Here is a 15047-nt window from a genome sequence, read left to right as displayed (position 1 = left end):
AATTATGTCTTCAGCTTGTTATGAGTAAAGTCCACTGGGATTTATTTTAGGGCTTTTTCACAGCCGCCTGCTGTGTCTGAAAATATAAAGATGCCAGACAGAAAAAAAAAACATTCAGCTAAAAGAAGCTATAGCTAGTTTGTTAAAATACTGTGACCTGTGGTTTTGTCACGTCACATTACACATAGTAATAAAGCTCTCATTTCTGTTCCCTTTTGATACCTATGGTCACATAGAGAAAATACAGTAGGGTTTTCCACTTTGGTGACATTAAAGTGGCTTCTTTGTTGCCCTCTGCAGACAGAAAAATATGTTGTTTTGTACGTACAATGTACCCTGAAACAGTTAATCAAAGTATTTCTAGGGAATGATGAAGTAGCTGATCTGTTAGATGTAAATCATTACCACATAACATTGCTGTCATTTACCACATGTCTTCAGTATATGTGACAAATAATGCTGGACCCACACATGAAGCTGAAGGACATAGTGAGCACCTCCTGATGAAAATGAACTTTCTTAAACTTATTCACAAACGAGCTGAAACTGCAAAGTGCCTGTTTGGTTGGAGAGCCTGAGGAAAAGAGGGGGCAGAATGCGAGAGGCTCCATGGACGCTAATCTCAGTCAGAGGGAGATATAATTTCATGCCTATTTAGAGAAGAGTCCTGAAGGGCTTTCTCATCAGCCGCTCTCCGGTCTCATGGATAGGTGATGCAGCAGCTCTGCACACAGATTCTATCATCTCCTTCTTTAAAGAGACATTCACTCCCTACTCATCAATGAATTTAGCACAGGCATGATGGATGGAACAAAATGCTTTTTGAATTCCTCAGTATGGTCAGTTTGACAGTCTGTCTCAGTCTTTCTGCACAGTTACATAGCAGCGGCTTTGTAGTGGGCAACTTTTAAAAGCAATTTGGTTGGAATTACTGCTTTCAACACAGAGAAACATCTTGTTGCCAGGAAACATTTGAACAGATTTTTGACCCTGTCTTTTCACTTTGTTGCCTGTTGCTTGGACTGCTGCCGAGTGTATCACCGCCCTGACAATCACAACCAGAGAAATAATGAATAATGATGAAATTAGAATATAATTATGCAGATCCAATTCATACCATCTGCTTGTGTTTTTTTAATTCCATGTTTATGCTTTGTAATGCTGGTAATGAAACTGTGCTTCATTTGAGCCGCCAGATACAACGTTATGGTACCTTCTGCTTCGAGATGATGTACCTTCTGCGCATGCAAGGCTTTAAAGCACATCTTCCTGCAATGCTCACTATACGAGCACGTGATTAAGTGCAATAAATGCATGCATTTCTTAGAAGCACGCAGAGGCTGATGTTGCGCTCCTTGGACAAACAGATGACCCCATGCTCAATGATCCTAACTGACCACGGAGCTTCTTCATACAAGCTGCAGGCTGGAAACAAACCCGCCATTCTTTGTCATTGTTTTAACCTCTTGATCAAATTATGAGGGAGGGAAGCAATCTATCCATAGTGCATGCATAGTGTCAGCAATTTGATGGGACAAATGAACAATGCACAGTGGTTAGTGCGGTACGGCAATCGCCTCTCCCTTCTTCCCAGTGTGTTTTATATTCATTATGTCCTTCTCTTTCCCATGAAACTTGTGGCATATTCATCAGCAGTGTGACAAATTAGATGTGCAGTGAAATGGAGTATGACTGAGAGCAGTGGAAGATTAGATCCACTCCAATCTTACCCAGCAATCACTATCCCTTCATTTCTGTGGGGAAATACCAAAGGACGGGAAAGAAAATTAGATCAAATTTAACTGAACAAAGCGCTGGAGTGGCAGGGGAAAGAGATGAAACAGAGCATTTTCCATTCCTGCCAAAGCATCTCGAGATTTGTCTTGGAATCCAAAGCAATGCAGTTTGTGGTTGTGGATATGCTGCACACATTTACTCTGGCTGCACAGTTGCACATGTAATATAGATATATAAATACTAACCAATAGGTTCACTGCATTTTCACCATTCATTTTATTTCAATTTGCACAGCTCTGTGTTCTATGTGCACCTAATGTGCGCTCTGGCCAATAAAATTGATGGAGCAGATTGAGCATTATATTCAGTCACTCCACTTTGCAGTTGAAACGCTCTTGAACGCTCTCAAATGTTGCTTTCTCGTGCAGCACCTGACTATTTTAACAGCTCTCCAAATGAACATTGGCAGAGAGGTTTCACCAACAGGAGTCACGTTCTACAGAATGTTGCTTTAGCTTGGAGCAAAGAATGTATGGGTTCCCATAGCACCAACGGCACTCATCTTAAAAATGTCTTCAAATAATGCAACATTTTTTTTCTCTTAAAACTCCTGTGTTTAAGAGAAAATAATTGTGGACTTAACACAAAGTGTAAATATAAAAGCACTGGATATTGCAAGACTTTAAGTTTATCAAGTGTGGATAAAGCTGTCCTGTTATTGAAGCGTTTGAATTAACACAGTGTGGCAGAGACATCTAGTGGCTGACAACAGGCTACACCAATTTTTGACTTGATACAGGAAACACAGCTCAACAAGCACCCAACACTATAGCCAAATATTGCATGACTCAGCAGTCTGTCATAACAAATGGTAATTTCAAATATGACACTGTGATTGTAGTTTTAAAAATGTTCATGAAGCAATAAATTAAAAAAAAGTAATTTTTATAACAACTCAAAGGTGGTTGTAATTCTCATCTGTCAGGTATACACACAGAAATAAAGATACTTCAGATAATTTATAGTAGATGGTACTAAAGATAAACAGCTTTATGTTACTTTTCTAGCTACATCACCACCAGGAAGCCCACAGACAATTTGTCTGAAGCATTATGTGTTACCACCGGTGTATATGCTTGACTAAAGTCAGGGGTGGACAGCAACAAAGTAAATGTACTTGAGTATTTTTTGACTATCTGTACTTTAATTGACTATTATTTTTGGGGTAAACTTTGAGTCCACTACATTTCTATCAATGTTCTCGCTACTGTTTGCTCTGAAGTCAGCTCATGAATTTTATTTTATTTTCTAAAATCCGAAAGACAATAAACTGTGTTCGTGTAGTTCTGCGTGTGGTTTGTCTAAGTGGTGTTGCCGTACCTGTGCCTCGCCCGTCTCCATGGTTGAATGTAGAGCAAACGTCACTCATGTCAGGCAGTTCATTTAGTGGTGGTAATGATGGCTACGGCAGAGAAGGATGACTATTCACCCATGTATTCCCATGCTTTGTGAAAATACAACATTTTAAGATTATTTAAAAAAGTAGTTTGACTACTTTTTAAAAGCAGGTACTCCAGTACTTTAATTTGACTGAGCAACTTTCACTTGTATTGGAGTAACATTTGACTCAAGTAATGAAGTTGTATCCTTTGTCCAACACTGACTAAAGTACACTATCTCTTGAGGTTTATAAATGAAGAAGTGAATACTTACAGGCAAAATATTCCTGTAAACCAGCACATTGCTCATCAGTAAGCAGTAATCCGAATGACAAAGAGGACTTTAAATCAGCCATAGTGTAGAACAGTGGGAGACGTGCATTCTTTCAGCTGGATGACTTAAAGCATTAAAATGCAAACATCCATTTGATATGCGTAACATTGACCCAAGCCTTGTCTGATAAGGCTAAAAATGTCTTTACATGGTCAAAGGAGTTTGTCACAGTTTGTTGATACAGTATAATTTCACTATAAAATTCACTGTTACTTTAGGTGACCCACAACCGCAGAGCTTAAAGTACAGAAATGACCCATGATGACCCATATGATTGCATCTTTTTGCTTCAGAGTCTCTTTCCAGTCTCCCTCTCTTGTGAAAGTAAATGTCAATGTCACATCACATTCTGAGGAGTATCTTTCTGTGCATATCGGCCTTAGAACGCCTGGATTCAGTTTCACTCTGTGCGAGACATTTTTATCTCCTCTTTCAGCTGCTTTCAGCCTCCTATTTTGCTCTATGATGAATTAGGGGTATTTTGTGGTTAACAGTACTTAGCTAGCTTCTTGTGTTACAGCGAGGGGGCAAATGGAGGAATCAATAGGAAAGGCTTTTAAGGAACAGGAGTCACAGAAACTCAGAGGGAGAATTGCTTGGAGCCTTCAGTGAACACTGCTGGAGTGATTAAGTAATTTACCCATCAAACTGGACACCCTGAATCACCCAAGGTGTCAAACAGCTCACAGTTTAGTTTTTCAGTTTTTTCCTCCTCCATGCTTTGAAGTTCAGTTTACTTGCTTTGTCGGTGTAAGCTTGTAAATTTACTGTTGGGAGCTTAAGCATTACAAGTTTTACGTTTCTAAAACATTGCTGCCCAAATTTACTTTCAGGACCAGTTCAGTGTAGTACTGACAGCATAAAATATGAGATATGAATTTATGTATTGAGTACAATTTGATCTTTGGTAGGTCCTTAAAGTGCTAAGAGCATAATGAAGGTGTGTGGGTGTGGATGGATGGGTTGTTACTCACAGCATGGGTCTGGTCTTCCACAGTACAGCTCACATACTGGTAGCTAGAAGCAGCAGATGAAATTTGCAGTATGCTCAAACATCAGTTCTCCTGCTGTCAGTCCTTTGTTTGACCTGCATATTAAAAATGAGAAAGACATTGAAAAAGAGTCATTTGTCATTTTGTTTTGTTACATATATCATCTGGCATTATTGTGAAGAAAGAAGTTTGTAGAAATCCTACAAGAACAAAGTAAAGTTACCCATGTTCAGACAGCCTGTATTTCCTTCAGAGGCTGAAACCTCATCACTTTTTATCTGTTCAGGAGGCACGTTCAAGCTATAGCTCTCCCTGGTGTAGATACAGGGGGACCCTTTTGGTAGCTGAAAATTTCATCTCTTGCAATATCATGTGCTTCTTTATCTAAATGGATGAGGAGACCAATGTGGTCATAGTGGCTATACATGCTATCAGCCAAAATTAGCTCGAGAAGTCAATTGTAGAGCTCGGTATTCAGCATTACGTTTTACCATTTTTAAACAACATTTATAATATAATATATTTTATATAAATGCCACTTTCTGCCATTACTCAGTACAGCATGTGGACATAAAATACACAGAGACCTTAGCGTAGCACCATGCTACAAGTTGCTAGCTATGTTTTGCTATATTTTGTGGTATGGCCTAGTCAGCAGATTTGTGACAGTAATTTGACAAAATTATTATAGAATAAACAACAAACACTAGGTGATAGTCCCCTCCAAGATTATCTTGGGCTGATTTCATATTTTGACCTTTAAGCCGCTGCCTGACTTTTAATACTATGGGCTGACATTAGCATACGTTAGTTTGGCTTGCTAGCAGCTACAGAATAGATTTTAGAAAACATTTAAAGATGGGTTTTTTTAGCTTTCTATGTCTTTATTTGAAGGGAGGACAGTGGATAGAGCCGGCAACAAGGGAAGAGAGAGTGGGGATGACATGCGGCAAAGGGGCAGAGGGTGGGAGTTGAACCCAGAGCCACCATATTGAGCACTATAGCTTGTGAATATGGTTGCCTATTAAGCTGCTAAGCCAAACTGGCACCCTATTTCAGAAAACATTTAGGACACAGAATAAAATATACCCTATCATAAATAAAGGCTACGACAAGACACAGTAAACGTATAATGCAAAGTAATGCACGTAAATGTACAGACAGATAAGTGAGCAGTCCAAAAAAAAGAGGCAATAATCCAGCCCTCCCCTTTAGCCAATGCTAGCATTGTGAAATTCACACAGTGCCTGTGATGCTAACGTTACGGTAAGACAGTTCAAATTCATATCATCGATAAGTGCTAGTTAGCTAGTCAGGCGTAACGCTACTCTACTTCTTCACTTAAAAAAACATAAATGTTATAAAACTGATCAATCTAGTAACTTATTTGACCAGGAGAAGCAAAGCCAACTCCAGGTCAAGTTCGAGTCGTTCAGCTGTTGAAGGATTGCCGAAGGAGCTGAAGGATTCGGACAGCACTCTGCCATGTTGCGTTTACAACACTATGAAACTTAGGCTATCCCTTTTTTAAGACATTTTTTATTCAGGAGGTATAATTTTCAAGCCGGTAGATTTCACTGGTGTAGATGGAAGGGTGCCCTTTTCATAGCTGAAAATTTAATCTCTTCCTATATCATGTGTTTCAGAACGGAAGCAAAGAGGAGACCCGTTTGTCCAGAGTGGCTATACATGTTATCAGCCAAAATTAGCTTGGGTTGCCAGCTATGTTTTGCTACTTTTCCGGCTTAGCCTTTTGACCTGAACTGTTTTGTAGGCATCTTCTAATACTGTACTGTTCCACTACATAGTTTTGTGACAATATACTAGAATGAACAGCCAACACTGGGTGAGTCTCCTCCAAGCTTATCTTGGAAACAGAATGAAATATCGTAACTAAAGGCTAAGACAAGGCTTGGTAAATTTGGCAAAATCAAATTTATGTTATTGAAAAGCGCTAGTTAGCGATCATGCACAACGCAACTCTTCTTCATCACCTTTGAAAACACACATTTAACACCATTGACCCATCAAGTTACTTACATACATAAGTATGTATATAAGTCAAGTCCCGGGTCAAGTTCGAGCCGTTCAGCTATTGTATGGCTTTATGTTTGGAAATGCCGCACAATGTTAGTTCTGATCTTGCTGCACTCCGCCATCTTGCTTTTATATCTGTGTGAGCAGTCCACCCTGTCTCATTTTATACTCAGGAAAGCCAAGTAATGTTAGAAAGCACACACACTCAAGTAATGCATTAGTATCAAAAACTGAAATGTGTGCACATTCTTTGTGCTCACTCTTAAGAAATTATCTGTTTATGTGGTTAGTTAAAGCATATTGTGATATCTATTTCTAAAGGCAAAATATTTTTATACACCATCAAATAAGCTGGAATTAATGAAAAGGTCATATTGACACATGGATTTGGCATTGGATGAGCACTCCTATTGTAGGCATATATTTTAAAATGTCGAGACCTAGAGGACTGAGCCCAAAATATCTTCTTAATTCATCATAGTAATTTATACAAACTCCATCCTCACCGGCTATAATTCTTTACACAATCCTAACAAAGTTTGATCGTCTGTTCGAATGTAGTCTGATAATGAAGAATGAATCATTTTTCAATCTAACAGAGGACAACACACCCTAAGAAATGATTCTACATTGTAACACAGAATTATTTGATATTCTAAATTATACAACAGTCAGTTCTGACCAAGTCATCTCATTGGACAAGAGGCATTCCATGAGTGGCTATATAGAGAACAACATCGCTGGGACTTTTCACTCTGTGTATCACTCCGCCTCAGCCAGGTGTTCTGAATACTGTTAATTAACATTACAGCAGACCGTGTATGTCTACAGTGATCAGGCTGGTACCTCTGAATCACACTGCAGACTCTTATTTAACTGGTTGCTTTATAAATTAAATCAAACAGATAAATATACATCATACAAAGTAGCTGATCTGTGGTGACCTGTAGACACAGAGTGCAGGAGGATGTTTGGGTTGTTTGGCAACAGCAGTCCAGTTTCAGTTAAGTTGTGGAAGTTAGTGGAGCAAAAAACAATCTGTTGTTGATTTTTACGGTTTAATACTATTTGCCACTTGTTTAACTGTTGTATAAAAGCAATATTGAACTCAAGGTTGTGATGACTAAATATCATCACGGCTGTGATTATCTGATTATCTACGACCGAATCACAGCCGTGATGATATTCAGTACAACACCACTCCCTCTCTTCTGATGCTGCTTAATTCAACAATCTCACAAAGGATTCTAAATTCTTCATTGTAACATATGATCCTACATTTTAAATAAGGGGGACTTTTACATTCAAACAGAGAGCTTTACATTCGAGAATAATGCATTTTTCCAACTCTGGAGTGTGTGGTTTGAAGCCTGCTGTCTAGAGGTCAGTATGTGGGGGCTGGGAGCTGAGAGCTGGCTGCGCCATGGTTTGCACCACATGGTCTGCTCTCAAGTGTTACATGTCAATAGCATTCACCTCTTTAACACTGTATGAAAGAGAACCTACCTGTCTCGCTTTCGTAAGGTGCACGCTTGAATGCAGACACGGCCACTCTCTCAATGTGTAACATCAAGCCGGCTGGGAGATCTGTGTCAATGTTAGCATAGCATGAGTCAGCAACATCATCCTTACTTTAAAATACTTTCTTTGCCATGTGTGGCAGAAGCACAAAGACTGTCTCTAAAAAGCACAACCAGGAACTACCAAACAGAACATTGTCCTACCATTGGTTTATAAGGGGGTGTTTCAAGTGGGAGGCACCAAGTGTGGCAGAGGAGGAGGGGATGTTTAGTGTTGCTTTATCAAAAAATTCAGTTTTTACTATATTTAGAATATTTTCTTGAGTCAAATGTGTTTGATATGCTTTGCATTGTAGTTGTAGACTCTTTGGATGTTTAGCAGAGCAGGTGTTTGTCTCCTGTTAGATAACAAATAAAAATGTCTAATAATTATCTTTTGGTATGACCCAGCTACTATATAAGAGGAGGCTGCAGGTGCAGGAGGGTTTTGCTGTTGGAGTTGTAGGTGTGGTGGTCAGCCCTTAGTGAACAAAGCATGCTAACAGAAAAAAAGAATCTTGAGAGAATCAAGGTAAGCTATGTCCAATATTTTATTTCAGCCAGAGTTTAGCTCGGAGCTTTTAAGTGAACAGGGAACTATTTTAGAGACATCAAGTTCAGTGGAGGAATTTGTATTATTTGAAAAGAAGCTTATGCAGTCTCCTCTACTGTCACCATGAGTCTACTCCTTTTATTCTCATTGAAAGCTGCACTCATTTCTTGTCTGTCGATGGCGCATGTTTTATATGGTGTTGTAAATAGACTTTTGAACGTGACAACTAAGTGTCGTTCTTTTCTTCTATCTCTGCCATGTCACCATTGTTGGAGATAACGTGAATTTGCCAGCTGCAGAAAGCCTGATATGTCTGTGATGATGCTGGTTCAACTGGTTCTATGCTCCCTGTTGACTCGTTTCCCAGTTGGCCCTCACAGCCTCTTATGTTTTGTTGGCTTAATCCTCAGAGTCCCGCCTCCTTATCCTTCCTTTTCCAAGATAAGAGAGAGGTTTTTTACTGGTTTCTCATAAGTAATTGTGACAGATATCTTGCAATACAACACAATATGCTGCTTTGTAAAACCCTCCGAAGCCAATGGGCTACTTATAAGTGAAAGCCTTTTAAAAGGCTTTTTAGAGCCCACCTGGAGGGCTCTAATGAAGCAAGAATGGAAGAACCCCTTCTTTGGGTTCTGAATGAAACCATTGGAATATCAAAGGTTTCTCTGTAACACCTTTGGCAAGTTCTTGTTGGCACCCCTGAAAGGAGCAAATTCTCTGAATAGAGAGACTTCTGGGAGGAACCTCTACTAATTAAAAAAAGTTCTCTGTAGAACCTCTCATTCGAGGTTCTGGCTGGAACCTTTTACAAATCATACTAGGTATAACACCTATTTGTTGGGTTCTAGATTTCTATGAAATTTCTGTAAGTGAAACCAATAGAGAATGTGCCACAGGAACCAAAAAGGCTTCTTCTGTGGCAACAAGCCAAAAAGCCCTGGTTCTAGTAAGAACCTTTCAATTCTAGAGCCTAGCCATACCTGTCAGCTGCATCCTGACGGGTCACACATTGATTTTTCACTTCAAGTAGCTATTTTGACAAACAGTCAGTGTCAGCGTCCCTGCAGGGCTGCTCCGGGTACTGATACCGCCTGTGTCTTTTTCTTATCATTCATAAAATAATGTAAAAAAAAATGATCACGCTCGTGTTCTCTTGACAAAAACATACATGATGACCCAAAACACAACAACAGATTCCACTTTCTAAAACGGTGAATAATTGTCTTCATGCTTTTTATTATAAAAAATGGGTTTTATTTCATTTTAGGCAAATGGTTTAAAAAGACACAGGGCATTTACCATGCTGTAAGATGGTCCGCACAGTTTATGCTGCAGTAAAAATGATTCAAATCAAACTTTACTGCATCAAAACCTCAGCCGGAGTGGTGGCTTCACTTGTTGAAGAGACTGAGATCTGCAAATGCCTCTTTGTTACTTCTAAGGGAACAAAAATGAGAAACAGCTGGGAAAAAGAAAGCATACAGTTTTATGGTAAATAAAGATAAAATGCTGTTTTATTGCAGATAATGTACATGATGTTTAAATCATTTTATAATCTTTAAAAATCCTGTTTCTAAATGAGTGTCTTACCAAACAAAATGAGAATTGCATGGGTCTAAGGTTCTGCACGTGCAAACACCATGTGATCATTGTGATACATGCTTTGAAAAGATTGAAGCTTTTAGGAATAAACTAAATAATTGGAGCTATATAGAGATATGAACTTGTGGCCTGAAGACTCTGTAGGACAGTAGGTTTAAGATACGTCTCAGACTAAGTGACATTCAGGTGATTTCTTCAGTTGAAAGCAAGTATAGTATCCATTACAGGCGCAGTTTAAAACAGGCTCTGAGGACACTGCAGAGGGTTGAATATGTTTGAGACAACATAAACTATCGTAAGTAGCTAAGGACAGAGTAACTGCCCTTTATAGTTCACTTATTAGGTGCTTTGGCTCTTCTTAGGACCATCTGGGTATTTCTGGCTGTGAGACAGTACCCATACATTCTTTTTTGTTGTACTATGGCTGCAAAGTCCAAATTCATATAAGTTCTTAAAAAAGTAATCATAATACTCCAACTGTGTATCAAATCATAGCCTATAAGTGTTAAAGTCGCCTCTTTTGTATTACTCCAGTTAAGACACCACATTAAAACACTCAGGCTCAGAGCTCTAAGTGTCATCCATCTCTGCAGTGGGACAGCAGGCCGTGTCTGTCCTTGTTCCTGTCTGTGTGCACGCGCGAGTCTCGGCCTCACTCAAGCATCTCGGGCTGGCGCCGCCGCCTCTCCACTTCCACAACATGAGGGATAAAGTTTCTGTTTGTTGTGGCCCGAGAACACTAATAACGCGCCAGGAAAACAATGTTGATGGTAAAGCTGTTCAACATCACCTAAGATCACTCAACCCCCGAGGACCTGCAGGCTGATTAAGAGGCTTCACATGGATGGCCACGAGCGCTGTTTGGGTATACAATGAATACATTAGACGCTTTTAAACAGGTTAATACCTCCTGGGTAGATTCACTTGTTACTCGCAATAAAATTAATGTTATGTTTAGCGTATTTTCGGCCACCATCTTTATTTATATTTATTTTGAAAAGGAAGATCGATTTTTTTTGTCTGATTTAAAAGGAATTAAGTTTTGATTAACCTACTTTTTTCAGAAGCAACACCTTTCCATTTCCATAATCACAATTTTTTTACTTCAATATCTCTGTGGATAAAAACTAAATAAATTACTGGATAAAAACAGTAGTAAAATACTTCGTTAAGTCTCCTCTCTTGATGAACCCTCCTAATTAGACCTCCTCACACAGAGCAGGCTGGGTGTTACGTGATGTGTTCCTGTAAGGTGAGAAGAAAAGGAGGCTGTCTGTTGGCCAGTGTTCTGCAGAGGGGTGACAGATATATCTCCACCTTGCTCTTAGCTGGACCTTTGAATGATTAAAATCTTCTCAGGCCCTCACTCAGCAGTCAGAGCATAAGAAACGTCCGGCCTGCATCGTCACCAGCAGCACGAGCGCAGCGCGTAAAGACGGGTCCAGCTACCGGGGTGGAGATGCATCCCAGTTCAACCACCTCGACACCTTTTTCAGTGAAGGATATTTTGAATCTGGAGCACCACCATGATTTTGAAAATGATTTTCTGATGCCTGATCAAGTGGTTCCGATGCAGTATCAGCACGTGCACGGTGCGTCACGGAGCAGGGGCATGTATGATCTGCAGGCTGAGTCGTGCGTCTCTGTGAGGCAGGGGAAGCTCGAGACTCAAGTCTCAGCAGAAGAGGAGGAGATGAATGAACATGGTGAGACGATATATGAGTGAATAACTGACTGTTCTGTGTTTATTCACTGATGATGGTTGGTTTGGCTCCGGCCAATTGGCGCGTGAAAGCAGGGCTGAAATATGGCCCACCTGCACTTTTTCTTTTTCTTTCAAATCTTTTAATTTGAAACCAAAGCGAACATTTTTCCCAATAATTTCTCTTTCAGTTTCACACATCCACAGTGGATGCGCATATATGAAAAATAATTGGCCACTAAACAACTAAAAGTTAATTTTGTTTCAGAGGATTAGATCACTGATGTATTATTATTACTTGGTCCTTGTGATCAGTTATCATCTTCGACTAATCATGCGCAAACTGTTTAAAATAAAAAACCGACTTTTCTATTATTTTTACAGGACTTACATCAACTTACATTTCTATTTTTAACTAAGGGAAGGTGTGGCAAACGACTCTATTCTTTTTCTCTGTTTGAGCTTCCTTGATTTAAAATAAATCTTATTTAAACGTCAAAATAATCCACTTTATTTTCTCCAATTCGGAAAATTGTATGCATCTTTGTTGTTGTTTTTTTACTGCATTTTATTTATTCAAACAAGTGGCAGGAGCTCCAAGATGGCTAGGCTATGTGTTGTTTTCCTTCTTCATATAAATGCAAAACATAAATAATATACCACATTATATGCCAAAATTTCTTGGCCTCTTGCACGAAATATATTTTTAAGAAAAGGAAACACAAATAAGATATTTCCCTCAATTTTCATTAACACATTTTTATTTCATTTTATGAAATTGTGAATATCATCAGATGTTTTTTTTATTCTACTTCTTTTTTTTTTTAAAGCCACATCGTCTTGCAACTCACGTATAAAAAATAGAATGGGTCTAAAAGACTATTTTCTTTTGTGATGCACAGATATCAGCGGTCCTGACAGTTCATCTGACAGCAACTCAAAAAGTAGATCCCGGCAGCGCAGGAAGCCGCGCGTGCTCTTCTCTCAGCCCCAGGTGTCCGAGCTGGAGCGGCGCTTCAGACAGCAGCGCTACCTGTCCGCCCCGGAGAGAGATCACCTGGCCCACTGTCTCAAACTCACCTCCACGCAGGTGAAAATCTGGTTCCAGAACAGGAGGTACAAATGTAAGCGCCAGAGGCAGGACCAGTCTCTGGAGCTGGCGGGGTTTCCGGCCGCGCCGAGGCGCGTGTCGGTGCCGGTGCTGGTGCGGGACGGACAGCTGTGCGGGACGGGATCAGCACCGTATAACGTGACTCTGGGACATTATAATCCCGTGTTTGGGTACGGAAACAGCAGCGTGTACAGTTATCACAGCGTGTCTCCTGCGCAGATAACCAGTAATAACCAGCTGGTTGATGTAACAGGTAGCAGTGAGGGGTATTTAAACCACGGACACTTCCAGGCGTCCCTACAGGGGGTCAGAGGCTGGTGATCAGAGGAGTAAAAACCACCTGTATAATATAAGCTAAAACAGATTTCTAATTTGTATGTATATTTTGTATGGAATTGTATTTGTTGCCAGTTTTTAGAGGCACATTAAAAATCAGCTGATAGTTAAAACACACTTTGTTATTTATTTTTATTCGATATTTCACCGTTTCAATAGCTACAAACTCTAAATGTAAATGTCTCTAGATGTGTATTTTCTTTGTGTACCACATTTGCTAAGTTAATGTAGCACCATGTTAACGCTGATATAAAGCATCAAATGTTCCATTTTCAAACAAAATAGATAATAAAATAAATAAAAAGAACGAATCTAGAGATGAAACAATTAACTTACTTTCTTTTTGTGTCATTAAAATGATTTGAGAAATGATGAGCTTACTCTCGCTAGTACATAACATTCCTCTCCCGATCCAATTAAGAGCCGCGTACCTGATTATTAACCCTTTGGTGAGTGGTTAAAGAGCAGTTTATCAAAGGGAGCCATCAGAAGCTAATGGATGAAGCTGACATGTGAGCTGACAGCGCCGCTCTATCAAACTGAGCTCATTATTGTCCCATTCACAATCCGCTGATAAGGCCGCAGAGCCTGTCCCCTGCTGGGTAAACAAACCCGCAGACACAGCGGCTCTTTGACTCCTCCAACCCTCAATCACACGGGAAGCTCCTCCAGTCAGACCTGTCAATCACCGATCACATACAGATAAGACCGAATTCACTTCCCTCCGAAATTTTATCATGTTGATTGCGTGTTATATTTAGCATGCAGCTTTAATTATATGGCAACAAGTTTCTTTTGGTATTGTAGCTTTGTTTGAAAATGATCACCAATCCATCGGATTCACGTGGATAATATGCCACATGTTCTCCAATGTTCAAATACAAAATGAATTAACTGAGCACAAATTGAGTGCGTCACCTTTTAATGGACATGTGCACGCGCCTAGAGGAGGAGGAGGAGGAACACCTAAAGGAGCATCTCTGCGCAGATAAGAATAAAGCTGCAGACAGAGCGGAGACCAGAGACACTTCACGAGATCAGATAGTGTGTGTGTGTGTGTGTGTGTGTGTGTGTGTGTGTGTGTGTGTGTGTGTGTGTACTTTGCAGCAATTATGTTAACAGTGATATCCAAGATGTAGTTTTTTAATATGTGCTAAGTTAGAGCTGATATTTCTTATTTATGCAAAGTAAATACATTTGAAAATGATGAATGAAATAACTATATAAGCCTCACTCTGAAAGAAGTCCTAGAAATATTGCTTGTAAACAAATGTTTATTCTTTTCCTTTTCACTTTTAACCAAAGCACTACCAAACATTTTCTTCTGTGGTGGGAAAAAGGAGCGTATTTGTATAAATTGTTTACACGCGGTCATTTTAAAAAAGGAATTTGTGATTTTAATGGGACGAAAGCAACTCAGACAAAGAAAGAAAAAAGTTTGCCTCTGAGTGTTTTCGCGCGCGCATGTGTGTGTGCGCGTGGGGTGGTGTGGGGTGTGTCGAGAAAGTCAGAGATATGCTAGAGATATGTATGAATGAGAGAAAAATCCCCAAATGAAGAGACATATACAAAACAGGACGCCTGATAAAAGTGATGAGGGTCATTTTAAATCGAGGATGATGTCAGCCAGGCCGTCAGTGAA

At 39.7% G+C, this 15047-nt stretch overlaps 1 protein-coding gene across 1 annotated transcript; it reads left to right on the top strand.

Annotated features, from left to right (window-relative positions):
* The first annotated feature begins 11715 nt into the window (after window positions 1-11715).
* nkx2.7 (NK2 transcription factor related 7) lies at window positions 11716-13390 on the top strand. Its single transcript, XM_069683774.1, has 2 exons — window positions 11716-11962; window positions 12861-13390. Exons 1-2 carry the CDS (start codon window positions 11716-11718, stop codon window positions 13388-13390), a joined length of 777 nt encoding a protein of 258 aa, XP_069539875.1.
* The last annotated feature ends 1657 nt before the right edge of the window (window positions 13391-15047 follow it).

Source organism: Semicossyphus pulcher, unplaced genomic scaffold, assembly GCF_022749685.1.
Source record: "Semicossyphus pulcher isolate SPU_LCO1_2020_fin unplaced genomic scaffold, fSemPul1.0.p SCAF_6, whole genome shotgun sequence".
Lineage (NCBI taxonomy): Eukaryota > Metazoa > Chordata > Actinopteri > Labriformes > Labridae > Semicossyphus > Semicossyphus pulcher.
The sequence above is the reverse complement of the archived record's forward strand: the minus strand, read 5'-3'. Positions and strand labels throughout refer to the sequence as shown.